This window comes from Aspergillus brunneoviolaceus (assembly GCF_003184695.1).
Source record: "Aspergillus brunneoviolaceus CBS 621.78 unplaced genomic scaffold BO95scaffold_1, whole genome shotgun sequence".
Lineage (NCBI taxonomy): Eukaryota > Fungi > Ascomycota > Eurotiomycetes > Eurotiales > Aspergillaceae > Aspergillus > Aspergillus brunneoviolaceus.
Window position 1 is genome coordinate 314,218 of NW_020290731.1, and position 26,158 is coordinate 340,375.

General features: G+C 53.6%; 7 protein-coding genes across 7 annotated transcripts; 5 read left to right on the forward strand and 2 right to left on the reverse strand.

Moving 5' to 3' along the window:
• The first annotated feature begins 566 nt into the window (after positions 1-566).
• Positions 567-2,133, forward strand: BO95DRAFT_437597 (uncharacterized protein). Its single transcript, XM_025585309.1, has 2 exons — positions 567-1,468; positions 1,559-2,133. Exons 1-2 carry the CDS (start codon positions 826-828, stop codon positions 1,645-1,647), a joined length of 732 nt encoding a protein of 243 aa, XP_025447950.1. The 5' UTR covers positions 567-825; the 3' UTR covers positions 1,648-2,133.
• Positions 2,134-2,331: 198 nt separating this feature from the next.
• On the forward strand, positions 2,332-3,421 carry BO95DRAFT_437599 (uncharacterized protein). The gene has a single exon (XM_025585310.1). It carries the CDS (start codon positions 2,403-2,405, stop codon positions 3,264-3,266), a length of 864 nt encoding a protein of 287 aa, XP_025447951.1. The 5' UTR covers positions 2,332-2,402; the 3' UTR covers positions 3,267-3,421.
• Positions 3,422-4,235: 814 nt separating this feature from the next.
• Positions 4,236-6,749, forward strand: BO95DRAFT_448748 (lysophospholipase family protein; the record flags this gene model as incomplete). Its single annotated transcript, XM_025587901.1, has 4 exons — positions 4,236-4,281; positions 4,336-4,999; positions 5,057-6,227; positions 6,747-6,749. 4 exons carry the CDS (start codon positions 4,236-4,238, stop codon positions 6,747-6,749), a joined length of 1,884 nt encoding a protein of 627 aa, XP_025447952.1.
• A 48-nt stretch (positions 6,750-6,797) lies between these two features.
• On the forward strand, positions 6,798-12,574 carry BO95DRAFT_2685 (uncharacterized protein). The gene has a single exon (XM_025581567.1). The coding sequence runs from the start codon at positions 6,901-6,903 to the stop codon at positions 12,313-12,315; it is 5,415 nt and encodes a 1,804-aa protein (XP_025447953.1). The 5' UTR covers positions 6,798-6,900; the 3' UTR covers positions 12,316-12,574.
• BO95DRAFT_437602 (3-deoxy-7-phosphoheptulonate synthase class II) lies at positions 12,514-15,106 on the reverse strand. Its single transcript, XM_025585311.1, has 6 exons — positions 14,687-15,106; positions 14,496-14,605; positions 14,341-14,404; positions 14,194-14,286; positions 14,084-14,135; positions 12,514-14,018 (listed from the first exon to the last, which is right to left on the reverse strand). The coding sequence occupies exons 1-6, from the start codon at positions 14,706-14,708 to the stop codon at positions 12,833-12,835; spliced, it is 1,527 nt and encodes a 508-aa protein (XP_025447954.1). The 5' UTR covers positions 14,709-15,106; the 3' UTR covers positions 12,514-12,832.
• A 184-nt stretch (positions 15,107-15,290) lies between these two features.
• BO95DRAFT_437604 (huntingtin-interacting protein K) lies at positions 15,291-15,990 on the forward strand. The gene is made up of 2 exons (XM_025585312.1): positions 15,291-15,728; positions 15,852-15,990. The coding sequence occupies exons 1-2, from the start codon at positions 15,411-15,413 to the stop codon at positions 15,963-15,965; spliced, it is 432 nt and encodes a 143-aa protein (XP_025447955.1). The 5' UTR covers positions 15,291-15,410; the 3' UTR covers positions 15,966-15,990.
• A 333-nt stretch (positions 15,991-16,323) lies between these two features.
• Positions 16,324-24,617, reverse strand: BO95DRAFT_350415 (uncharacterized protein; the record flags this gene model as incomplete). The annotated part of the gene is made up of 7 exons (XM_025582036.1): positions 16,324-17,497; positions 17,557-18,382; positions 19,079-20,114; positions 20,170-20,882; positions 20,931-22,133; positions 23,136-24,393; positions 24,486-24,617. 7 exons carry the CDS (start codon positions 24,615-24,617, stop codon positions 16,324-16,326), a joined length of 6,342 nt encoding a protein of 2,113 aa, XP_025447956.1.
• Between the last annotated feature and the right edge of the window lie 1,541 nt (positions 24,618-26,158).

Consider the following 26,158-nt stretch of genomic DNA (forward strand, 5'->3'; position numbering starts at 1 on the left):
AATGAGGGGGCTCTGTGGTATGCCAGCGACACCTATGGACAGTGATTGTTCCGATTTGCTAGTATAGTGAGCCATAGTTGTCGATCGTTGGTTCATACCTAGTTTATCGCTCAAGTACGGTAGGACGAAATCGATGTCTATCCCGATGGAGCCCTTTAGAATTCAATGTCTATGTCCTTGAAACTGCCCTCGAGCTACCCAATGATAGGTGCGGAACAAGCCAGGGGAGATCTTCAATCTAATCTCATGTTCAAGTGCTAGCCGAGCTCTAACAGTCCCTGTCTTCAAGAGGACGTACCATCTATCACCTTGGAAAGACCATCTTTTATGCGCCATGCCGGGTCTTGGGAGTATTGGCTTGCCATATGCAAGCTTTCGCCGTAGCGGGATCATAGTTGAGGGAATGAACTTATAAATATAGTAGAGAGCTGTAAGTTTCAAACTATGGCTCTGTTCCCAAGGCACTGTAGTAAAGAATGGGCAGTCAGCTGAGGCCTTGCCAAGGTATGAGATGGACATTCAGTTCAAAGTCCGGGGTCGGTTTCCGGTTCGGGCGGACTTCAACTCCCAACAACAATCCCTGATTCTCCCCCAGAATGCGATTGAGGCCTTGCCTTAAGGACCCGACATCAGTTCATAAGCTCTGCAAGGGTCCTGTCTTCCAAACACAGAAGGTTGCTTCCGATACAGGATGAGCGATCCCATCATCAACAAGCTCCGACTTCGGTGCATGCGGTCTGCGCATCAAGTGGCTCTCAATCGTCACCCAGACCAGCACGCTCGCTCTTCGTTCACTGTTGAAAGTCTCTTGGACTGTCTGCTGCCATGCTGAAACCGCGATTCCTTCGACTTACACGACCACCCTTCACCTTATTCGAGTATTCCGATGCTTTTGGCTCAAGCCACTACCTTCCTTTTCCCGAATCAGCACTCCGCTTCGGAAGATATCAGCTTTCTCCATCCTTATACACATTCTCTACGGACCTGCGGACCTCAACAACTATAAGCGTCTTGTACATATCGGTCGTCATCTATTGCAATAAGATCAATGCCAGAGAACGGAGACCGTGGGCAATCAGTCGCACAAAGGTCTTCTCTAACTTAGTGATACTACACAATCTGATTCTGACGGCTTTCTCGGCCTGGACATTCGCCGCTATGCTGAAAACATTGTCTTCCGCATGGCCGGACAAGCAAGATGAATTGCATATGAGCCGGGCGGCAGACATTGTCTGCCATGGGGGTCAGTTCCCGGGGCACGAATCATATGCGCCGAGGTTGAAGTTGATCGTCTGGCTGTTCTATCTGTCAAAGCTATATGAGCCACTCGACACCGTGATCATTCTTGCTAAAGGGCGCCAGGCTTCGGCCCTGCACATATATCACCATGCTGGCGTCATCTTCTGGGGCTGCATGGGAGTACGATTTATCAATTCGGCCTCGATAATCGCCACACTATTCAACTCGGCTGTGCACACCGTGATGGTCAGTAATGTTACGTCGGATAATTATGCTATCCTGCCACATATGCTAATATGAAGACGCACAGTATACATACTACAGCATGACTGCGTTGCGCATCCTCGTTCACCACTCGACCAAAGCTTCATTGACCTTGCTTCAAATCATGCAATTCTTCGTCGGTAGCCTATTAGGCTTGTCGTCCGTCCTTGTGGAATATGATGTTCCCTTTTCTGGTCCTCCTTTTGAGCGACATGATCAATCGCCAAATACCCCTTTCAACATAACGCCACGGGACTCCAAAGTACAGCAGTCTCGGGACATGAAGACAGTAAGATGCGTTAGAGATAGTAGTGAGGCTTATGCGTTGTGCCTTGGATGCGGGTTTGTTCTGTTCCTGATGCTATTGTTTTTGAAGTTTTACGTGCAGTCTTATCTCCAGCACTGGCAACCCCATAAGAAGGCAGTGCTATGAGATTTGGAGTTCATGGGATAAAGATGAGTCGTGTAGTAGGGCGGAAGAAGAAAGTCCGGTTTGAGTGCCAAGCATTGTTGTTAAGGCACTAGACATCATGGATCTTGAAATTAGCTGAGCAGGACAAATGAACGTGTTAATCGTCTTTGTTGCTCGTTGTGTGTGTGTTATGGGCTTGAACACTCAGAGTTGCAGTGCTTCCTTCTGCAGGAGGCCATGATTCTGGCCTGGTCAAGGCTCAGCCCCCACTGTATTGTATGACTTCCTTCGCTGCCTGCTCACGAGGCTGAGTCGGGGTCCCGAACAGGGCTAACTTTTTAAGCCTCCTTTGAGGGTCATTCTTCAAGATGACTCTATCCCTTACCCCTAGACTTTGAAAATTTCCTTCGATCGACTCTATATATTCTAGATTTATACCTCGAGGTCCTCCAAAGTACCACCAAAGAGATTCTGTGCCGACCTCGTTATGGCTCGGCGAACAAAGGCGGAATTCCTCCCCGCCCAACCCCCGGCCGACGCTCAATGCCACCGCATCGACTTTATCCAGTCCGACCCACCGCTGCCTGAATACAAGGACCTTTGCGCTGCAGTCATTGACAATGCATTCACCAAGGAGGAATGTGACGAGCTTCTTCGTCTAGCCGAGGCCAGCACCGTCCCGTCAACGAAGCCCGGAGACCGGACCGCCGCCGCCACGGCCGAACCCACCTGGGAGCGCGCCATGATCAACCTGGGGAACGGCAAACAGGCGCTCGCAGTGGACACCCGCAAGTGCGGGCGGATCATCTATGACTCGCCTGAATTGGCCGACAAGCTGCTGGCCCGGCTGCGGCCCTTCTTACAGGAGCTGGGGGGCATCGAGGTGATCGACAACCAGCCCCGGGTGACAGGCCTGGCCGGTCGCAACGCCGTCTACCGACTCACCCGTCTCAACGAGCGACTGCGCTTTCTGAAATACGAAGGGGGGGAATATTTCCGACCGCACTGGGATGGACACTACCGGACGCCGGACGGGCGCGAGACCTCGTACTACACGGTGCACCTCTATTTGAATGGGGATGGGGAGCAGGATCGCGCGGAACCGACGCGGGAGATGAAGCGCCTGGAAAAAGGCGAGGGCGTTGTGAACTTGGACACGAAGGGATCTCTGCTGGGCGGTGCGACCTCCTTTCTGCCTCGGTTCGAGGAGAAGGAGCGCCATCTTCGCATCTTTCCCCGGACGGGGTCGGTGCTGGTGTTTCAGCAGAATGATTTGCTGCATGGCGGGGATCCTGTGATACGTGGGGTCAAGTATACGATGAGGACGGATATCATGTATCGAAGGGATTGATTGAGCGGTGGTGGAGATTGAACTGCGAGGCCAGTCATGGCTTGTGGGACGGATGAAGGGTAGCTTAGCTGGGCTTTTCGAGTACCTGAGGAGAGATGTTAATGAATTATGATGATCTCATATTAGATATGCTTGTGAGCAATGCAGAAGTGGCTTTGTTCGGGGCGGGGGGGGGGGGGGGTTACCCATACTCGGAAAGGTAACACGAGAAGTAGACTCGGGATGAAAGCAGTCGAACACGAAGCGCAAGCGGAGGAATGCCGGGGTTGGCCTGAAGTTTCTGGGGGGCGGGATTGCGTCAACCTACCCGAGCCGTCAGTCAGCCAGTGCCAGTGTCAGTGTCAGTCAGCCCTCCAACAAGGCTGCCCGCCGGCATCCGCCATCGCTTGCCGATCCAGGGTCTTCCCTTCAAGGTTGATCGGCCACCTATGCATTACGATATTATTTATTAAATATTCGTCAAAAGGCTCTTGTTCACAGAATTAGAGCCACATCAAGTCAAAATGCGCCTGCCTAATTGCCAGTGATGAGGGGGGGCTCCTCTGACCCAAGCCCAGAAGCTGTCTGCCGCTGTCCGAACCACAAACGCCCATTGACCCCGAGTAGCTTTTGCTTCACCAGGAACCATGGCTCGTAGCTGCTCGAGCTCAGCCACGGACGAGTGCGTCCACTACCTAGTATAGCACTTTCACTAGTACCGTGCGGCGTTCCAATTCTAGACACACCAATGAGCAGCCGTGACACTTCAGCCTGCCTGCCAGCTGTGCCGGAACCCCCCATGTTCATCGGTGAATCGGTGAATACAAATACTTGGCTGACCTCGGGCTTCGTCAACACCCAAGACATCCTGCCCAACGGCAGCTCAGCCCTTTGATATATGACTCGGGGTCTGGCATTGCAGCGAATCCGACCTCTTTCAGACGAGCTCTGCAGCTGTTGATGGCAGGCGGCTTGACGGTGATAGTCAATATGAAAATCACAGCTACGTTTCTCATTTTAGCGGGCTCGCTGTTCGGTACGTCGATGCCCTTCCATGACTATCCTCTTTTCTGGCTGATTATTTGAACAGGCGCGACAACTAGCGCAGAAGATGGGGCCCGGAAACATAAAATGCTACAGCGCGCGCTACCCAACGCCCCCGACGGCTACACCCCGGACAATGTGAGTTGTTCGGCTACTCGGCCTACAGTGCGCAGTGCCTCGACTCTCTCCTCGAACGAGACCTCGTGGCTCAAGACTCGCCGGGGAAAGACCGAATCGGCCCTGAAAGACTTCTTCGGCCATGTCACCATTGCAGACTTCAACGCAACGGAATATATCGATCGAGTCTCCGGAAACACCTCGAACCTGCCCAATATCGGGATTGCGGTATCTGGAGGCGGCTATCGAGCCCTGATGAACGGTGCAGGGGCCATCAAGGCATTCGATAGCAGGACGAACAACTCCACGAGTGATGGTCAACTTGGTGGCTTGCTGCAGTCGGCAACATACCTGGCTGGCTTGAGCGGCGGCGGCTGGTTGGTTGGTTCGGTTTATATGAATAACTTCAGTACCATTTCCCATTTGCAGACGTACGATGACGGCGACATCTGGCAGTTCCAGAATTCCATTTTCGAGGGACCAGAGGGAAATGGCATTCAGCTATTTGACTCTGCCTCTTACTATAGGGATATCTATGATGCTGTGCAGGGCAAATCGCGTGCAGGTTTCAACACTTCCATCACCGATTATTGGTGAGTGTAAATTGCCCTCAGGCTAAGATTCGAGAGTCGCTGACCGTGATGTGCTAGGGGGCGTGCCCTTTCTTATCAGCTGATCAATGCTTCCAATGGGGGGATCGACTACACCTGGTCGTCAATCGCTCTGACAGATTCCTTCAAGAAGGCCGAGATGCCAATACCGATACTGGTTGCTGACGGTCGATATCCGGATGAGCTACTTGTGAGTAGCAATGCTACCGTTTACGAATTCAATCCCTGGGAATTTGGCACCTTCGACCCTACCGTCTACGGATTTGCGCCTATTGAGTATCTGGGGTCTCGTTTTGTAGCTGGGTCTCTTCCTCAGAATGAAAGCTGTGTTAGGGGATTTGACAACGCGGGCTTTGTGATGGGGACTTCATCGAGTCTTTTTAATCAGTTCCTCTTACAGATTAACTCTACAGCTCTCCCGGACTTCTTGAAATCGGCTTTTACGAGCATTTTGGAGGACATTGGACAAGAAAACTACGACATCGCGCTCTACACACCAAATCCTTTCTACCATTGGGCCAACAACTCGTCGCCAGCTGCAAATGAAACCATGCTCGACCTAGTCGATGGTGGTGAAGACCTCCAAAATATCCCACTGCATCCACTGATTCAGCCTGAGCGCCATGTTGATGTCATCATCGCGGTGGATTCGTCTGCTGACACTGACAATAATTGGCCGAATGGTACTGCTATGGTTGCTACCTACGAACGGAGCTTGAACTCCACGGGCATCGGAAATGGAACAGCTTTCCCGGCGGTTCCAGACCAGAATACCTTCGTCAACCTGGGCCTCAATACGCGACCGACCTTTTTTGGCTGCAACTCGTCCAATCTGACAGGACCAGCGCCACTGATTGTCTACCTTCCCAATTATCCATATGTGTCTTACTCGAACGTTTCCACCTTCAAACCGGAATACGAAGAGTCGCAGAGAGATCAGATCATCCAGAATGGGTACGACGTTGCGACAATGGGCAACAACAGCCGTGACGCAGACTGGTCGACGTGTGTGGGGTGCGCGATTCTGAGTCGATCGCTCGAACGCACCAACACCAGCGTCCCGGATATCTGTAACCGGTGCTTTGACAGATATTGTTGGAACGGCACGACGAACTCCACCACACCGGGCGAGTATAAGCCAGCTGTTGTGTTCAGCAGTGAAGGCGCTATTGTGTCGCGTGCTGTATTTCTTGGTGCCTTGGCGGCAACAGTGACTGCGGGCGCTTTGCTGTAAACTTTTCGGGGAATTCCTATGAAGCCGTGGCTTTGGTGGTTTCTTGATCATATAAGTCTTTTCGAACAGTACTAAGCACAGTAAAAGTTCTTGATAGCAGTATTGTGCATACATGCATACAATGCTTGTGCTCCGTACTCTGAATAGATCTCTGTAGATGATCGACGCGGATTGGCTGACATCACGTGCGGCGTTGTCAGGGGCAACCAGCCCCTCGACTTCCCAAACAAGCAAGGTCGACAACACGCGGCGGCGGGCAGGCTTGGTTGGTTGCTTCCACCCAAGCTCGAACTCTGACGAAACGCCCAACGCTCGCTCGCCGCCGAAAGCTGCAAGCTTATTCCACCACAACCTTAACCCATTCAAAACCCAACGCCCTTCGCCCCCCCCCCTGCCCTGCTTGCTACGACCATCTTAAATATCGGACTTCGGGGGCAATCTGACATAGTGGCCATTGATTTTGTCACTACGAGCAGTCACACAATGAGAGCAGAGTGAATTCGTCGACACTAACCCGGCTCCCTCCCTCCCCGCGCGCGACACATTTGACGCAACGAAAAACAGCAACAGAGTGAGCGGGAGGAACCAACAACCACCGACCTCAACCCCTTCGGATCTTCGACGCGTGAAGGCGCGAATAACAGACAGCATGGCTCGCGCAGCAATCATCCCACAGTCCCCGCCCAAGCGGGCAACGCGCACCCGCACCAAGGGAACGACAACCGCGACCGCGACGACGACGGCGGCCAGCAGCAGAACCGCGCCGAAGACCACGAAGGCCAAGGCACCTAGCTCCGCCACGGAGGCCAGGAAGCGAGGCGTCCGGACCGCGTCAGTCACGACGACCACCGCCGCCACCACCAAGCGACCCGTCGAGGAGGAGGATGCGGACGCGACGACGGACGATGAGATCGATATGTTCGCCGGGAGTCGTAGGGGGAAAGGAACGGCCACGTCGAAGCCTAAAGGGAGGCCGCCCGCAGCGAAGGCGGGGGCCAGCGCCGTAGCCCCGCGCACGCGAAAGACCCCGGTGGTCGCGACGCCGGCGGCGGCGGAATCGGACAGTGACAACGACGACGAGCTGGCTCAGTCGGAAGTGGTACCGAAGAAGCGCGCTGGAAGGCCGAAGGCGAAGCCCGCCGCCGCCGTCGCCAAGGAGGCGGACAAGGCTGCTGCCGCTGCTGCTGCTGCGCCCAAGACCCGAGGTCGACCAAAGGGGACTGCGGCTGCGAAGCCGAAGGTGGTCGACGAATTGAAGGAAAATACGCGATTGAACGCCAAAGGGTTCACGGATATCGACTTCTCCTCGTCGCAAGAGGCCCCGAGGCAAGTATACATCACCACCCACTCTTCGTCCGTGAGATCGAACATGCTGCGCGGACCGGCCAAGAAGAAGACAGTCACGTTCCAGGATCCCACAGATTCGGATGCGGATGAATTGAATGAGCCGTCTCCTCCGCCGGCTGGCAGGAGAAGGGGCGCCGCCACCGTCTCAGTGCGCCAGGGAGGTCTTGCGTCCAAGCCGGTGCGGAAACCCGCGGCCGCCTCCGGTAGGGGCCGCAAGCCTGCGGCAGCGAAGAAGGACGACTCGTCGAAGCCGCTGTCGCCGAAGAAGGCGACGCAGGTCGCCAAAGGGCTTTCTTCCTACGCCAGCTCGGATGGCGAGGACGACGAGTTAAGTGCGGACAAAGATCAAATGAAAGCAATCCTTCAATCGCCTCCCAAACACGGATCAGAAAATATCGGACTCAGCTCCCCAGTCAAGAAGATCAATCTCACTGGACGACATTTCCGCAAGTCTCTCGATGAAAATGGCGACCCATTGCCCGGTCCTCGACGTTCAGTCGACTTCAACGATAATAACCTTCTCCTGTCGAGCCCCGCCCGCCGACCACCCCCTTCGCCATTCAATTTCACAATGAGGGAAACACCCAGACGAGGTGGTGGTCTGACTCTCCGCAGTGACATTCAGCCCTTGTCGCAACCCACGTTGTCACCCACCCTCAACTCTCCGCTCAGGCTCTCTCCGAAGAAAGCGTCCCTGGAAACCCCTCGACGCGGCAATCTCTTTGGCACCAGTACCGGATCGGTGTCTCAACCCAACTTTACCCCGGGACTCAACTCCCCCCTGAAATCCTCGCCCAGGAAAGGTCTGTTTGGCGCGTCCTTCATGTCTCAATCTCAACCGGAACCTTCCGCCACTCCCTTGAGACAAAGCACGTCCCTCCTTCAAAGTCCCGCGAAGAAGGTCGCCACTCCGTTCAAAGCTTCTCTGTCCGTCATGAAGAGCCCAGTACCTGAAGAGTCCGAGCACGAGAATGACAACGAAGAAGAACCGGAAGACAACGATACTTTTGATGACTCTCACCTTGAGGAATCCCCTCTCCGACTCATGCAAACCAGGGTAGAGACTCAGGCCGATGAGGAGGATGAAACGACTCAAGACGTGGCGTCTGAGGAGAATGACGACCTCGACCCTGTCAGCACAACCCCGCCTCATTCGCCTTCGCTAGCACGCCACTATGAGAAACATGCGGCAAATGGAGAGACCGCAGAACACGATTCTGAGGAGACTGTTGAGTACGTCGAGGATGATGCTAGTACAGTTGCTGAAGACGTCGCTGAAGTCGTCGGTGAAAACGTGGAGGAAGAGGGTAATCAGAGCGAGGATCAAGCCATGGAAGAAGATGCTGGAAGCATGGCAGAGATATCCGACATTGACGAATTGGACGAGGTCGAGCCTGCCCCTGAGCATGTGGATGTGCCTATGGAGGAGACTGGCGAGGAAGTGATCCAGGAGGCAGCCGAAGAGTTCGAAGAGATCTCAAATGCGGAGCCCATTGAGGATGTCAACGATGAGAATGTTGATGAGTCGAATGAGGATTCCCTTGGAGAGCCTGATTTTGAGGATATTCCCGAGTCTCAACAAGATGCTGACAAGGAAACGGATGATCTGCAGGCTGCTGTCGAGTCTGGGGCCGGTGCAAAAGATCATAAAGATGATCCCGTTGTTCGCGAAATTTCAGTGGATGCAACACTGGACGATGCTTCTGATGGGGACAATCAGGAACAGGAGGATGACCGTGTCAATCTGGACCAAGACATGCCCGAGACAGTATCTGATGCTGAAGACGGCCATCGGGATGCAATTGGCCAGGAACGCGCGGCAACACCCAATCCAGTTGTAGAAGAGGAGGTCGACATTCCACTTGCGGAGGAACAACACACGCCCATCCCCAAAATCCGAAACAGCTTAGCCAAGGACCTTGACGATGTCTTTGTCGATGAACCCACACTACCTGAACAGGCGGACCAGCGTCTTGACTCTTCGGATACGGAGGACGACCCTGACATGATGGAGACCGATGATGATGTTGGCGCTGCAGAGGAAGATTTGTCCCTTAATCAGCAAGAAGACATCATTGAGGATTGCGTCTTCGAAGAAAACGAGCCCACCATTGTTGTTGCTGAACCAACAGAGATCATTCCGCGCAGCCGTGTCCCCATCTTGCCATACGAGGTTGAAGAACCAGAAAATCCTTGGAGTCCAATTCGTGAAGCCTACTATAGAGCGATGAAGAACATCTCACCAGTCCGCGTTTTACCAGACAGCCCTATACGGCGGAATATGAGCTTCGAGTCTGCCGCTGACAGCCCGAGCCCGGTTCGACAGGGCTTCACGGTAGACACCAGTGGCAATCAAGACCCCTTCGTCGACTCCAATTCCGCGACACCACTTCTCAGACGGTCTATAAAGCGTTCGATCTTTGACAACGCTCCGCGTTTCACACCTCTGGCGCAGCAATTCAGCCAATGGAAGGCCAGCAGTCCCGCGCGATCCCAGCCTCGGCGTTCGCAACGCCCACGCAAAGGTATATTCTCTTTGGGTGGCAACCGCAGGTCATCCAGCAACGTGATGCCCGCCCCGGTAGAGGTCACATATCCTCAAATCGACAGCCAAGCGGAAGAGGCTTCGGAGGAGCCTGTGCAGTCGGAAGCGGCTGATGCCGATGCTGAAATTGCTGAGGACGGGGGTCCTCAGATTGACAAGGGTGGCCAAAGCGTGCAATCAGTGGAAATTGACGCAAATGAAACTACGGAGGCCGAACCAGAAGCTTCTAACGAGAACGTCGATTCTCAAATTGAAGAAGATTACAGCCACGACTCACAGGTAGCAGAGACTGAGGCTGCTGAAGCTGTAGAGTCTGCAGAAACTGCCGGGCAGGTGACAGGGGTTACTGACGGTCCCGAGGACTACGAAGACTTCAGCCAGACCTCTGGCTTGGAAGAGCCTGGCACTACTGAGGATGCTGAGCAGATGTCCGAGGAGGACGAGTCGGAGATCTACGAAAGCCTTAGCCAGAGCTCTCGTCCGTCACAGGCCGACAACACCGAAACTACCGAGCCTGCTGAGCTCATCGAGCAAACCACTGAAGTTGTCGATGGTACTCAAATCTTGCAAGATTTCAACATGCAATCTCAGGCGGAAGAGACTATTCTTGCTGAGACTGAAGAGCCGGTCACTGAGAATGTCGACGGCCCTCACATCTATGAGGACCCTAGTCAAGACTCCCAATTAGAGGCATATTCCTCTGAAAGTATTCAGGAGACAGAAGGCCCTGTGGTTGACATGCCAAATGGGACAGAGGTTGAGGCTACCCTTGACAACTATACCGACGAGGACCCCCGCGAGGAGTTAGTGATGGAGATCGCTTCTGTGTCGAACAGCCAGCTCCCTGCAAGCGATGCATTTGATGATAACAAGGAGAATGAGGTCTTTTCCAACATTCCTCTCTTCACCCCTGTCAAGAACCGAATTCCTCAGATGCAAACAGTACACACTGTTTCCAAGGTGCCTCTCAAACCCGAAGGTCATATTTCGCCGCTGAAGATTTCACGCAAGAGAGGTCTCTCGCTTTCGGGTGCTTCGCCTATTCGTGCCTCCACCAGAATCCGCACTTCGACCTTCGCTCCTACTCAGCAGACTGTTCCACCGCTGTCGCCTCGGAAATCACCGAGACTTCAGAGAGTCTCAATGTCCAGGCCAGTCGCCCCGGTGACACAACCCGCCGAGCTTAAGAATGAGAGATCGACGCCTGCCAAGCGCCCTCCGCAATCACCGAGCCCGACCAAGAGTGCAAAGGCTCCGAGAAGGAGCATGAGCGCACCGGCGCCTAAGCTGGCTTTGCAAGGAGCGGTCGTTTATGTGGACGTGCACACCACGGAGGGCGAAGATGCTAGTGGTATTTTCATCGAACTGCTTCAACAAATGGGAGCCCGATGCATCAAGAATTGGTGCTGGAACCCTCGCGCGAGCCTGGCCCCGGAGGAAGGGGTGGAACCCAAGGAGGGTAAGGTGGGCGTCACCCATGTGGTCTTCAAGGACGGAAGTGCTCGGACGCTGGAGAAGGTGCGCCACGCGCGGGGCCTGGTCAAGTGTGTTGGTGTCGGTTGGGTTCTCGACTGCGAGCGGGAGAGCAAATGGCTCGACGAAACCCCCTACGCCGTCGACAGCTCCATCGTCCCCCGCGGCGGTGCCAAGCGCCGCAAGAGCATGGAACCGCGCGCGCTGAGCAACGTCAACGGCACGCTGGTCCGGGCCACCGCAACCGCCCCCGCCCTAGATCGCCGCCGCTCCGGCGCCATCAGCCGAGACACCGTGGAGAGCTTCACCAGGGACCACAGCACGCCGCCTCTCTCTTCCCGGGAGGAACAGGAACAGGAGGAGTCAGGCTCTACAGCTACGCCGCCCGAACAGGTCGACTACACGGTGGGCCACACCGAACCCGACCAGCGGTACTGCCACACGCCCCAAACCCCCGGCTCTTCCGCTTACGCCTTCGACATGGACGCCATCGGCATGTCCCCCGCCACCCCGTTCTACCTCTCCCAGCGCACGAAGCTCGTCCAGCAGACCTGTCCGCCCAAGCAGACCCGCCAGGGTCTCTTCACCACCCCGGGCCCCGTGCGCGAGCCGAACCAGAAGCTGCGCTCGAAGCTCGAGGCCGCGCGCCGGAAGAGCATGGCCTACAAGCCCCGGGTGGGTAGTCCCCTCGTGGAGTGATCTCGCGTCTTGTTTTCTCCATTCTTGTTATTATGCTGGGTACGGTCAGTCGTATTTGGGAGCTGACTTCGATTTCCTATTTGCTATCAATTGACTGGGTCTGGTTTCGTTTCTCTCTCTGGTTTATCTTGTGTATTGGGACACCTACATACCCCCCCCTATTTGCAGAATGGTTTGTTTTTGTTTTACATTGTCGTGACTGGTTTTGGGTCGATGTGGATATTTCATATTCTTGAATAAAATAAAATCAACATTCTTACTTCTCTCTTTTTTCTTGAAGAATGAATGGTTCCTTTCGCATACCGCCCCAATTACTTTGTCGCTGATCGTATAAATCAAAATCTTCGGTCAAAATTGGATTTGTCGACCTCCAAAAGAGGTTCATGCACCCGAGAAACCCGTTCTCAATATTAAATCCCTCCCAAGATGGAACATTGTCCAAGACCAAAATAAACCATACTTGAAGATATTCTACTCACCCTCTCTCAATTCTGGGCTGCAAGCTCCACGCAACAAATCAAATGGAGTTCATCCTCCCGCGCTCCGACTCATCCATCTCGCGGTAGAACCCGGCGACCAGGAAGGCCAGCTCGAGGGCCTGCTTCTCATTCAGCCGCGGGTCACAGAAGGTGGTGTAGCGCTCGCCGAGTCCTTCCTCGGTCAAGCCGCCGGCGCCGCCGACACACTCGGTGACGGCCTCGCCGGTAAGCTCGAGGTGCATGCCGCCCAGGAAGGAGCCGTGGGCGCGGTGGATCTCGAGGGCCTGGCGCAGCTCGGACAGGATGTCGCTGAAGTGGCGGGTCTTAATGCCGGTGGGGGTGCTCTGGGTGTTGCCGTGCATAGGGTCGCACTGCCACACAGGGAGATGGCCGGCGCGCTGGACGGCCTCGATGTGACCCGGCAGGTGGGAGGCGATCTTGGCGGCGCCGTAGCGCGAGATCAGCGTCACTTTGCCGATCTCGCGCGTAGGGTTGACGACGTCCAGCAGCTGCGTCAATTCCTCCGGCGTCATGCTGGGCCCGATCTTGATGCCGATCGGGTTGGCGAGGCCGCGGAAGAACTCAACGTGCGCGCCGTCGAGTTGGCGCGTGCGGTCGCCAATCCAGAGGAAGTGCGCGGACGTCGCGTAGAATGATTTCGAGGGGAGGAGTGGGGTTTGGGGGGTTATGCTTGTTGCCGTTGCCGTTGCCGGTGCTGTCGTCGTGCTTGTCGTCGGGTCCACAGCGGATGGTGGTGGCTGGGAAAACGAAGGGGGGGAGAACATGGAGAAAGCAGGGGCGGAATTGGGGGGTAGGGGGTTGCGGAGGAGACGGGTGAGACTGGTTTCGTAATCGAGGAGCAAACCCTCGTGGCTGGTGTAGACGTCGACGGTCTCGACGCCGCGGTCGGTGTCGATGCCGACGGTTTGCATGAAGCGGAGGGCGTCCTTCACCCGCGACACGATGCGTTCGTATTTCTCCTTGATGGCAGGGGTGATGACATGGCCCAAACCCCAGTCAAGCGGGGAGTGCAGGTCCGCAAGACCGGAGGAGAGGGAGGCGCGCAAGTAGTTTAGCGTCGCGGCGGAGTGGAAGTACGCCGACACCAAGCGCGAGGGGTCCGGTTTGCGCGATTCGGGCGTCGCTTCGAAGCCATTGATGTTGTCGCCTCGGAAGGAGGGCATCTCGACCCCGTTGATCGTTTCCATGGGGCTGGAGCGAGGCCTGATGGCTCAGGAATTAGTGCATTAGGCCTACGGTTGGCAGGACAGGACGTGAGACAAACGTACTTTGCAAACTGCCCTGCAATCCGAGCAATGCGCACCACAGGCTTATTCGCTCCTAGAAGACATGCATGAGCATCATCACCATCACATTAGCGGGGATCTAACAGACTTACCCCAAATCAATACCAGACTCATCTGCAGAAGCAGCTTGACTTTGGCTTCAATCATCTCCTGGTTACAGTAATCAAACAGCTCGGCACAGTCACCTGATTACTGTGAGTTTTCTGTTTCACGTCAAGGGACAAAGTTCAGAAACCCACCTCCCTGAAGCACAAACGCCTTCCCCAGGGCGACATTGCGCAAACTGTTCTTGAGATTCGCAACCTGTGCCATAATTTGCGATCAGTAAAACACATGCACAGAGACGACCTCAAAAATTGCCGGTACAAATCATCAGTTACACAGGAAAACACACCTCTTGTGTGGTGACCAACGGCGGAAGTTTCCGTAGCTTCTCGAGAGCTGCCTCCGTCGCCTCTGTGTCTTCGTACGCGACGCATTGTTTGGCCGGCTTGGACGTCCACGCTAATAGCCGGACTGTATTAGCAGCTTGTCTTGAAATTGGACAATGGGGATGTTGCTCTCGTTGTTAGAGACCGAACATACACGTAGGAGACCAAGTCTCCATGATTTTGGAGTATGGGATACACTGATCTGGCGGTGTACTTGGGGAATTGTGAGGAGGTCGAGAAGAAGAAGGGAGGGAGACGCTGTACGCAGGTATGATTCTAGCAATGATCGACGGCTAAAAGAGCTTGGAATGACAGCGGACAAGCCAAAAAAAAAAGTGTGGAGATAATTCCGAATTGGATTGGACCCTGCTTTGCGATGTTTTCGATGCGGACGGGAACCACCAACTCCTATGAGAAGAAACAGGGGGTAAAGAATGGAGATTCTCTTTCGAATCCGACTGACTGCGGAGTAGAGAGAGGAATAAAAAGGGAGTTCAGGGAGAGAGAGGGAGGAATGGGGAGAAAGAAAAAGAAAGCAAGAACAAGTCGAAGTTGCACCAGGCCTGAAATGGGATGATTCATGCTACTTTCTGGAAGGTGAGGAACGCACGGCTATTCGCGGCCTGAGTCATTATTCCCCGGCACTAGGCTGTTAGTGGTTTAGATCCGGATTGTTAGGTTGATTGTTCTGCCGGAATGCTTGGCTGTTTGTCTGTTTGTCTGTTTGTCTCTCGGGACTGACTGTACGTCATGCAACAGGTGCTTGTGATAACCACTAGGTATCTTCAAACATGGGCTTGGAATATACCCTCCAATCTGACAACAACAACAACAACAACAACAAGAAATAACCGAACCAACTAACCAACCAATCAATCATGTCCGACTCCATCCCCTCAGCGCACGCCGACCCCGACGCCGCGGAGCAACCGCTCCCCGCCAACGCCGAGGACCGCAAAGCCGCCGCCGCCCTCTCCTCCCTCCATACCAACGAGATCGCCGCCACCGACTCCCCGACCAGGCTGCCCTCATCCGCTGACCAGGAGGCGCTGGGCAAGGCCATGAGTCGTCTCGAGATCGCAGCCGGTCACCCTGCGGGCAAGAAGCGGGCGGGGACGACGCAGCAGAGTAAGGAGGGAGGGGAGCCGGTGAAGAAGAAGGCGGTCAAGGTCAGCGCCGACGATGTCAATCTTCTGGTAGGTTTCTGCTCTGCAGTCCTCAAGCCCGCTCTCCTCGGGGGATGCCCTTAAATATTGGAACTGGTGGAATAAGGCTCGCTGGGCTAATCTAATGTGTGTCAAACGCTCGGTGCCTTGCAGGTGGATCAGTTGGATTTGAATAAGCTCAGAGCCACGGAGCTGTTGAAGGCCCATGAGGGGAATGTTGCGCAGGCAATCAAGGCGTTCATTACGCCTGCGACGCTTGCACGTTGAGGCTGCTGGTCAGTCGGGTTTGAAAGTGGAGATGGGGGCGGATTGATGGACTGGGCTTGGGAGGACGCGGGCGGAAGAAGATCCCGATTTAAGACGGCGTTTTTGGTGGTAACCTTGAAGGTTTGAAGGAGTTCTATTTACCCTTAAAAATGACAAAATGTATGACAGCTATGAAACAATTATGCCACAATTCATCAATGAATAAGTTCCATTCGATCATCTCAGGACATTTCTCATAAGACTCGTGCTAAATCTCATCAATGAACCCATGATGCCCATGTCGCGTAGTAATCGTGTATGTATCCCATGCACATATATAGTCTAATAGTTCTAGTCCATCTAGTAAGGCGAACCGTATTTAACGACGTTCATCAAATCCATCCTCCTCCTCTTCTTCCTCTAACACCTTCTTCCTCTCAATCCCTTTACCCTCGTAGATCATGAACAGGGCGAACCAGCCGATCAATGCCTCTAGGGCCAGGGCCCACCAAATCCCGCCGACAAAGTTATGCTCCAGTCCCAGCCCTAGGCCCCAGCCTCCAATCATGGGGCCCAGGGTACGGGCCCCGCTGGAGATACTCTGCGCGACCCCGTGAATTGTTCCAAGGACAGAGGCGTCGGTGACGCAGTTGTTCACAAGGATGACAGCCGCGGGAAGAGCGAACGTCCTCGAAACAACTTGGAGACCCACAACAAGCGTGAACGCAGGCCAAACCATCCAGGGCACCCGTGGAAGCACGAGAAGGAAAGGCATCAACGCATATGCCAGTGGTGAAAACGGTAGAAAGGTTCGGAAGGAGGTCAAAGTTCCCAGGTGACCTTGCACGCGGGGGTAGATAAAGATCTGCAACGGCAGACCAATGATCCCAATGATAGCCGTTGCCATGCCGACTCGAGAGGACGGCAATCCCAGACCACCACTGAAACGAAAGAAGCCCTTCCGGCTATCTTCTGGGGCTCGTGGAGTTGGCAGGAAAGTGAACGTCATCGAATTGAATGCGCTGGTATGGAAAGCCAGAAGGAATTGAACCAGCAAAGTCAGAAGAACGTTTGGTGTCCAGATCTGCCAGAAGCTGGGGCGTTTGGGGCGCGGCCGAGCACGGGAACGGATAGGGCTGGGAGGAGCGGACATGCTGGTCACGCTGCCATCAATGTAAATGGATTCATTGTCCGGATGGGTTCTGAGCCGACGATAATAGCGACTCCGGCGGCGCGAAAAGAACTTCGTAATAATGCGTCCCAGCTTCCGACCCCAGTCGTCCCGGTAGCGCGCAATTTCATGGGTCTCGTTGAGACCCAAGAAAACAGCCCAGAATGAGGCAAAGATATACATCGCACTGAGCAAGTTGGGCAGCGCATATGGCCAGCGTCTCATCCAATATACTCCGTCGGTACCACCAAGGAATGTCCCGGGGCCGAAGAACTCAGGGTAGCTATTCAGCGGATCCGCCAGTGCACCACCCAGGACCGGACCGATGATCACCCCGATATTGAAGCACATTGGAAGTAGGAGAAAGGCGCGAGATTGATATCTAAGCACGTTAGCTCAAGCCACCCCCGCCCGCAAGCGCCGTTTACCACGCCAACTCACTTCTTCTCTTCAATAATCTCAGAGATCATGGTCCGCATCACCCCGACGTTGCTGTTCAGACATCCCCCCAGCGTGCGGAACACCACAGCGGCCGCGAATGAGTGCGAAAACCCGAAACCCAGACATGAGATGCATGTCCCGAAGAGCCCGATCAAAAGCACTCTCTTCCGTCCCATCCAGTCCGCATCAGCCAAGCGACCCCACCAGACTGCCGTAAGAAATTGCGCGGCGGTGAAACTGCCCTGCAGCACACCCGCCTGAGCAGAGATGGTCGAGTCTGGCAGGGAAGGGTCAAAGGATTTGAGCTGGTAGAACATGTACGCCTGGAGGGAGGTTTGCGTCAGAGGTTCCGACAGTCGCGCGAAAGTCAAGATCGCAAGTTGGCCTTTGTTGGGCAGCGAGGCCCATGTCACAGGCTTTTCGCTCGAAGGGCCTACAGCGCTCGAAGGGCCTGTAGGCCCTTCGGTGTCGTCGTCATCACTGGCATCGTCGCTGCTGTCGCCATCACTGCTATTGGCGATGTCTACAGATAAGCGTCGGGCAGAGATGATTTCTGCCGGGGGCGCAAGAATCCGAGTCTGCACAGAACTGTCATCGTGGATAGCAGTGTTGTAACTTGCTTCGTCTTCCAAGGTGTGGTGATCAGAAGGAGAAGCTGGACCCAGAAATTCGCCTCCCTCGTGGAAGGGATCTCGGTGGAGATAAGCAGCCTTGCTGACTTCGGTCGCATCCGTGGGAACATCTACATCGCCGCTGAAACTGTTGTGGTGATCATGATGTAGTTGCGGTGAAGTCATCAGAAGAGAAAATGTTGTGTTACGGTAGGCTTGCGTGGTCAAACGAAAAGAAACTCGGCTACATTCAAGAGAGTAAGTGGCAAGGAAAGAGATCCAAACTCCAGTAGTGATGTGGGCGCGAAAAAAGAATAATAGACAGAATGAGCCGTCTTCGGCCTAAAGCTTGTCATCGCCACTAGTGCCTCTTTGGGTATTTCCGACCGCTTCTTCGGCACGCTATTGCCGACACTATTACTTTTTGGTCTCTGTATAGCTAGCAGGCACGAGACCACAGGAACGCAATGATTATCCAACCCTAGCCCACCACAGAAACACTTGTAACAATCCATTCAACCAATGCTAATGATTCACCAAGCAACCGACACAATGCAACGCCTAATCCAACCCTGGAGCCTTCCCGGCATGTAGAAGTGAAAGAGAGTTCCGCGGAACTGTAAACAAACAAAAAGATCCCTTTGCTGCAAGCTCTAGATCATGCCCTCGGGACGCAGAAGTTACCAAAAGCTGCCGAAGACACCAACTCTCATGGAAGTTCTGGGCTTGGACGCCGAGTCCATTGTCAGGGCCCGGGTCAGCTCAATTAGAGACTGTGCGCAAGCGGCATGCGATGAAGGAGGGAAAGAAGGGATCGAGGAATTGTGGAACTCGCACGAAAGGGAAAGAGAGCACAAGCTCAAAGCAAGCGGAATCATATAGTTGAGATTAGTTGCGATGGTTTACACCACTTCGGCCCGTGAGTTCCATCGTGCTCTCAAATCCTTCCCAGGGCAGTTCATCGTCATCGTCAAATTCCGTTTCAGGGGCTTTGTGGGAGGACTTGATGGATGCGGCGGTCAAATCGCCTGTCGGGCCGGCACCTGTGTCAATCCCAATAGATTGAAGAGTTACTTCCATTTCCTGCTCGGTCATCTCACGGCCGTCCTGTTTCTGTCCCTCGAGTACATCGTACAAGGCGTAGATCTGATCAGCTTTCATGTCGATGTCTTTCAGCAACTTCTCAATCTTCTCACCAAGCGACTTTCGTTGTCTCTTGCTTAGCGAAGCATCCAGCTTGTTGTAAGCACCTTGGTACGCAACTAGCTGTATCTTCAGGTGTGCCAGTTCATCTTCCAAGGCTTTGAGCACAGTTGCTAGGGCAATCTCTGGCGACTGCGCAGGCCGCATAGTAGGATCTTCGTTGAGAACTGAAGGCTCAGGCATACGCTCCGAGACAGGAACAGGCTTGGGGACTTTCACCGTCTCGACCAAGTGGTCGCAAGAGTCACCAGGCATGACACGCTTACAGACGGTACAATTCTTGCCATTATGCTGGGTAGCACTGTCAAGCGCACGCTGCGTGGGTTCAGGCAGCTTAGTCAGATTATCGACAAGGCTTGCAGGATTGAGAGTGATATCAGGTAGGATGAACGCGGAGGTCATCTCCTCGGCCATCTGACGTCGCCGCCTTGGAGTAGCAGTGGTCGCAGCATGGTCTGAATGACGTCTGTGACGTTCAACAGGCACTGAGAGGTTGCTGTCTCCTTCAATCATGCTAGCCTTGGATGTGGCGGTCAAGTCGCCCATTGCTGATGCGGGTCTTGCTGGCAGCCCCTTGCTTTCTTTAAGGGATGATTTTCTAGGTATTCCGGGCTTTGCCACGCTCTGGCGGGTGGTATTCCCAGTCTCATTGCCAGCTAACTCCTTGGTAGCGGTTGCTTGGCGCTTCTTGCGAGCCAGGCGCTCCTCCTCCAAGGTCTTCCGTAGCTGGGCGATTTCGCGTTCCTGAAAATCCTGGTTAAGTTACAAGCGGACACAACAAGTTAAAGGAAGAACTTACGTCCACGAAGCTCAGAAGCGTCAAATCCTGTTCCGCCACCGAAGACTTTTTGGTATTGTTCGTGACCTCACCAGTGGAGTCAACAGGCTCACTCACATCGATCTCCTCCACAACCACCCTCTTGACGCGCTGCTTGCCGGTGTTAGATTGCTTCTTGGACGCGGCATCGCTAGTCCTGGCCTTGCTTCGGGCTTTCTCTGCTCTCGACTTAGATTTCTCTTTTGATTGCGAAAGGTCAAGCGAAAACAGAGCCTCTTCAGCACGTTCTCTTTCTAAGCGAGCTATTTCCTTGTCTACCTGAGTAGAGATTTTCGTGTTTGACTGCCCCTGACGACCGGCCTTGGATCGGGAGCGCGAGCTCTTCGAGGTAAGGTCTTTAGTGCTTCTGCTGAAGTTCCTGCTCGCCTGTGTATCAAACTGACTATCTTCGTCGCTTATCTCGGTTGCAGATGATTGTTCGGACTCATAAGTCTCGTCCTGATCCTTGGAACCCGATGCGACCTTCACCAATTGGGATTTAAGCTCGGCGTTCTCCTGACGAAGAGCTTCAACCTCATTTTTAAGGTCCTGTGATTCCAGATAGGACACACCCAATTGAGAAACCGCCATGTCTCGCTCTCGGTTCAACCGCTTGAGTGCAGTTTCTTGAATCTCGGCCTTCCTCTCGATCATGTCCAGCTTGTTTTGTAGAGCGAGATTCGCTGCATCCAATTCTGAACGATTGTCAGCTAGGTCTCTTAAAGTGAGTTGATCCGACTTACTTTGATTCTCACGCGCAAAGCGATCCTTTCTATACTCATCTTCCTCAGACTCATACGATCTGATGCGAGAAACCTTCTCTTTTCCACGAGACTTGCTTGTCTTTAATGACGCATTCTCCTGTCTCATTTCTTCGACTCTCTTCTCAGCATCGAACTTGGCTCTCTCAAGCTCAGCCACCTTATCCTGAAGTAGTCTCAACGAAACAAAGAGAGCTTTCTCGTCTTCTGGAATAGGGACCGCATCGAGCGGTATATGTTCGCGCGTTAGAGATACGTCCATGACATCGTGCAGGGGAGAGACAAAACGCGTAGTGCGCGGGCGATTTTGGCGTGCATATACCGGGGTACCATCTTCATACACCCCTGACACTAGCTCCGACAAGTTCGGTAGGTCGGGTAGGAGGAATGATTGTTGGGTGGCTGTGTCGCCAGCCGTGTTATGCATACTGCGAGAGCTCGCCGCAGCCTTGCCACGACGCATCTCGCGAGCATAGGCCTCCTGCGAAGCCTTCTCAACAGCGTCCGCAATCTGGTGGGAGAGGTTGGGATTTCCGAAACGCGTCGGACGCGTGTTGTTGGCCACTCCCGACGGCCGTTCGTCTTCAAGCAAGGATCCTTCGTAGGAGTCACGGACCTTTGCATGAAAATCTGAGAGAGTACGGCGCTGGTCTTTCCGGGTCGCCTTGGGATCGAGGTTCTCCTTTTGTGCTTGGCTGGCGCGTCGAATCTGGGCATCCTTACGAAGACTCTCACTCGCAGCCCTTTTGGGTGCGTTGCGTAGAGCGGACTTCTGTGGTGTATTCGATGTAGGGTAGTCGAGTCTAATAGCTGGTGACGACGAACGAATGCTATTCTCGATGCTCATGTAGGAGTTTCTTGAGTCGTCTAAGCGGCGTGCAGGCTTTACGGGTCCTCTTCCGGCTTCGATGGAAATGCTATCGTCATCCTCATGGTCCATCTCCTCTTCTGATGTGCCGACCGGGGAAAAGTTGGGGAGGTATTGCTCGAACGTTGAGGTGTTAAAGGCGTAATCTGGCTCTTCATCCTGCTGGATTTCGCGGCGGTTCCGTGCACTGCTATGCATGTTGGGGAGTCGTGGGCTTCTTCCGATGTCTTTGGTGGACTCGAGAGCTTCGTGCTCGGGATCAAAGTCTGAGCCAAAGGACGCGAAGCTGTTGGTTGTGGCTTCGCGCGACATATCGTCTATGAGCTACGCGCCGGGTTGAGATCCAGTCCGTTGTTGACACTAGTGATGATCGACGCAGTCGCGTTAGCACCTGACTCTCACCTACATTTGTGTGCGGAGGGTTAGGGGGTGTAGGATAGTTGTTACCTGGACCGAATAGGCTAGGTGATATAAGTGCGGGATTGTTTAGATGGCAGCGCGTCTGGCCAGCGCGAGCCACTAGTGCTCTGAAACAGGAAGCAGCAACAAAAGACAAGAGCCCTAGGTTCTTCCAATTGAGGGGTTGAGATGAAGAAAATACGGTGCTTTCGCCTCACAATGAGAGTACAACGGCAATCACTCCTGACTGCAACATAAGGTGTAAAAGGTGGATGCGACACAACAAATTAAGAAACGAGGAGGTTGGGTTGACTTGCTTCGGGGTGGAACGGGCGGACGGCAGTTTGGTTTGTTTACATTGTTCGAGTGGAGCTGCTGACCGCCTTGGATTCCACGGCCACGAGGTGCGGCCGGACCAGCAACGAGCCATGGTCTCTCCCCGCGATTTCTTCCGCTATTGGCAATTCTGGTAATTCGGAATAACACAAGGCACTGCTATTGTGATCACGTTCATTTGTTTCGAATATTCAAACAAATAACAATATAATATAGACTCCGCCCAAATCACCCTCCTGTAATATGTGCAGACAATGTGGAATGCAATGCGCGCCCCTGGTGGTTTAAGGCCAGCGCTTGCTATCCTTGCGGATTGTAAATGTACAAAGGTAATGTGTCGAAACAAGTCAATCAACAATATGGTTTCACCTAAGCTTAACGCCTTGCTGGCTAACAAAAGTTCAGAGGATGAGGACAAACCAATGTGCCCAAAGGAGATTAAAAGAATATGTGCCAAGAATCTAGAAGTCGTAAATGGTCATAGTCGTCACAAGGCACGATCAGGTTTAGCTGTTTCAATATATGCAGGCTTTATCGGCACGCAGCGGGCGGTCGACAGGGCATTTATGTGTTTGAGGCTGGACGAGTATGCGAGCCATCCGTGACCGAGTGACCCTCCATCGATAGCTCAACAAGTGGACGGTCCTCATCAGGACTTTCTACCACGGGTGCATGTGTCGTCGGAACCTCTTCTGCTCGCAAAGGATTGGTAGGTGTTGTGGGAGTATTGCTGATCGGGCTGGCAGCATCGACATGGATTGTGGGTAAGGGAGTCAATTCCCGCAGCTGAGGCGCATGTTCACCTCGTTCAGCGATTGGACTTTGATAAGGAGGAGCCTCTCCCCAGTCGAGGTCTTCGTAATCCGGAGGCGGAATGTGGAGGGCGCCGACGTCACCACCATCTTCCGGCCCTGGAATAGGCTGTCCCAGAGAGTGAGTAGAAGTTGCGTGAGATCGAACCTGAGTCAGAGTGTCTGCTTCGGAAATGGTGGTGGCGCCGGACTGGAAGGACGAATATGATTCACCTCGAGAATGAATGCCGGTGAGAATCGAGCCCGAGGAGCGATCGGCAGCTTCGGAGCTCATGCCAGTAGCATCTGTGAGGAGAGGCCGACGGTCTGAATCGGGCGACGAGGCTCGAACACGCGATCCGTCGTGACGGACGTATCCTACCTCGGCATAGGAAACACTGGAAATGCGTCTGTCGCGACCACGACCCTGACTTTCTGCAAGCGTCGCGCTAAGGGTCGAATTACTAGCGTTGGCAGATGATCGACTCTGTGCGCGCGCCCGACTTTGCATTCGTAGCTGTTCAAGGCGGGCATGATCTCCCTGAGCACGAGCCTCACGACGCTCCTGTCGCCGCTGCTCCCGTTCGGCTAGCTCCTGTCTTCGTTGCAAGCGAACCTGGTACAAGGACTCCATCAAATTTTCTCTGCGCTCCTCCTCCTCCTCAGCAGTTTCAGGGAACTCAACCACGACATCCATACCCTCTCGTTCGCCCTCCCGAGCAATGACCTGTTCTGTTGGTTTGGGGCTCGCAGAATATGGAGGAAGGGTGATAATAGACCGGATTGAAGTTTCTCGTCGAACAGCAGTATTGGTGGTGTGCATTTCAGAGCCTCCTTCTGGGGGTGCTTCAGTCGAGGCGTTTCCGGGGTTGTTGGTCGAAGATCCATCGGGCACCTGTCCATACGTGACACCCACGTTCCATCGATTCCACCGATCCTTAAGGAACTTTCCTGGTATATATTTCGGGCGGCATTCCATTCGGCGGAGGGTTCGCAGTACAAAATAGAGCATCAAAATAAATGACAGGACGAAGATGATGCAGGCTGCACACTACAATTGTGATTATCTACTGTCAGCACCAAAGGGATCCGGATGATGTTCATGAAAGGGAGAGAAAGAATGGAAAGATCGAGTAGCCTTACAATGATGAAGATATTGTTCTTCTTGTTCGTAGTGTGGTCCCCGCCATTGTCGCTGCTCTTCTCCGTGTTTGGGTCGCTGGCCGGCCCATTCTGACGGGCGCCAAAATGCCGGAGGTCGTCTGGAATGTACATGCTGACAAGCTTGGGCAACGCAGAAAAAGGCCCAAGGCCTCAACCTCAAAACATACAGAGGTACAAGAAGTGTGAGAAGTGCGAAAGAGATGATAAGCGATTCGATTCAAGTCTGGTTCGGGAGGAAAATTCGAAAGATATGGTAGCCTAGAGCGGGAAAGTGGCGGAACTGGCGGATGTGGTGAGGCTGTATATAGGGTGATACAGACGGGGAGCGGAAGCTGCTGATAGGTGCCAATGCGTGTTCAGATGGAAAAGGCAGGGATCCAGAAAGTATACCGGAAGGGTCAAAAGAAGATTAGAGGGGTGTTCAGGAATAGTAGAGATGGTTGGAGTAAGATACGCATGAGATGGCTTGTCAGCATATCCGTGACCTCCATACAGCATACACAAGAGGTGAGGAGGGAAAAAAGAGGGGAAAGAAGAAAAGAAAGAGAAATAAGGAAAGGGAAAAAGGGAAAGTCGGAGAAAGAGTGAAGACAGCTTAGGTAGAGGCAGTATACCTAGGTAGCTAGAACAAACCAGCGGCTAGCTGGTATCAAAGAGTGACGATTGATTATCTGTCCAAGACAAGACAAGACAGACAGACAGACACCACTGCACCACCAACCTAGTGCAGATTAACTTGAAGGTGAGTGCAGTAGGAAGAAAGAGTGAGTGGCTGGGCCTGCGAGACACACGGGATTGGAGTTGAGTGGCTGGCCTTTCCAAGTTCCACTAAGGCTTTCCCCTCCTCTCCTCTCCTCCCCTTCGTATCCATTTCTTCCTTGATAATCAAATTTGTTCAGCCCACCCTCCAAATGAGAAAATAAACACAGAGTATCCTCATCATACTCATCATATCTTCTTCAGACTTCCTAAATTAATGATCTCCATTTCCTCCCCCTCGAGTAATTAAAGTCAATCTCATGGTGAAACGACCGACCGACATTCCATTACAGCCAGTAACTTACTCCTCCGTCCGGCTGTTCTGCCCGGACCACTTTTAGACGCGATGCCATTTTTAGATCTTGTCATCTTTTTTCCCTATCGATAAGCCCGCGGCTCTTCCGATCCCTTCCCCTTCCCCTCATCCATCCAATACGAGGAATGTCCTGTCCAGTTGGGTGCAACCACGCTTCTGGAAGGCCAACGGCTGATGGTTGGTTCATCGAGGCTATGACCATGGAACGCCATCCCCGTGCACGGGCTGGGCTCCCTCGACTTCGGTCGTTTTCTATCATTGGAATAATGTGACGCGCGACTAACTACAGTAATTTATGACCTTTTGACACAACAGCTAATCTGAGATCTACTAAAAGCCACTAGACTTCTACTGCTACCAGAAGTGGTGGGTGGCCACTGCACACTGCACTCTCGGAGAATTTCGAAGTCAGCACCCAAGAGCACACAGTTTACCATCTTACGGAACACTCTCCCTTCTACTGCTCGCTCATAGTTACATGTGTGCGTCTACTAGACTATGACATAGAGATCTACCCGCTTGAGTGAACGAGGTCCTCCTGGCATCGTGCAGTCACCACCAATTGCAGGTCATGTAT

Bases quoted from the DNA above. Each gene is read 5' to 3' on its own strand.
- BO95DRAFT_437602 (XM_025585311.1), bottom strand. From the start codon at position 14,708: ATGGAGACTTGGTCTCCTACGT. The intron at 14,287-14,340 runs GTGGGTTTCTGA...CACAGTAATCAG, and splicing joins GGCGTTTGTGCTTCAGGGAG to GTGACTGTGCCGAGCTGTTT. The intron at 14,136-14,193 runs GTAAGTCTGTTA...CATGTCTTCTAG, and splicing joins GAGTCTGGTATTGATTTGGG to GAGCGAATAAGCCTGTGGTG.
- BO95DRAFT_437599 (XM_025585310.1), top strand. From the start codon at position 2,403: ATGGCTCGGCGAACAAAGGCGGAATTCCTCCCCGCCCAACCCCCGGCC.
- BO95DRAFT_437604 (XM_025585312.1), top strand. From the start codon at position 15,411: ATGTCCGACTCCATCCCCTCAGCGCACGCCGACCCCGACGCCGCGGAG. The intron at 15,729-15,851 runs GTAGGTTTCTGC...GGTGCCTTGCAG, and splicing joins CCGACGATGTCAATCTTCTG to GTGGATCAGTTGGATTTGAA.
- BO95DRAFT_2685 (XM_025581567.1), top strand. From the start codon at position 6,901: ATGGCTCGCGCAGCAATCATCCCACAGTCCCCGCCCAAGCGGGCAACG.
- BO95DRAFT_437597 (XM_025585309.1), top strand. From the start codon at position 826: ATGCTGAAACCGCGATTCCTTCGACTTACACGACCACCCTTCACCTTA. The intron at 1,469-1,558 runs CTGTGCACACCG...CAGTATACATAC, and splicing joins CGCCACACTATTCAACTCGG to TACAGCATGACTGCGTTGCG.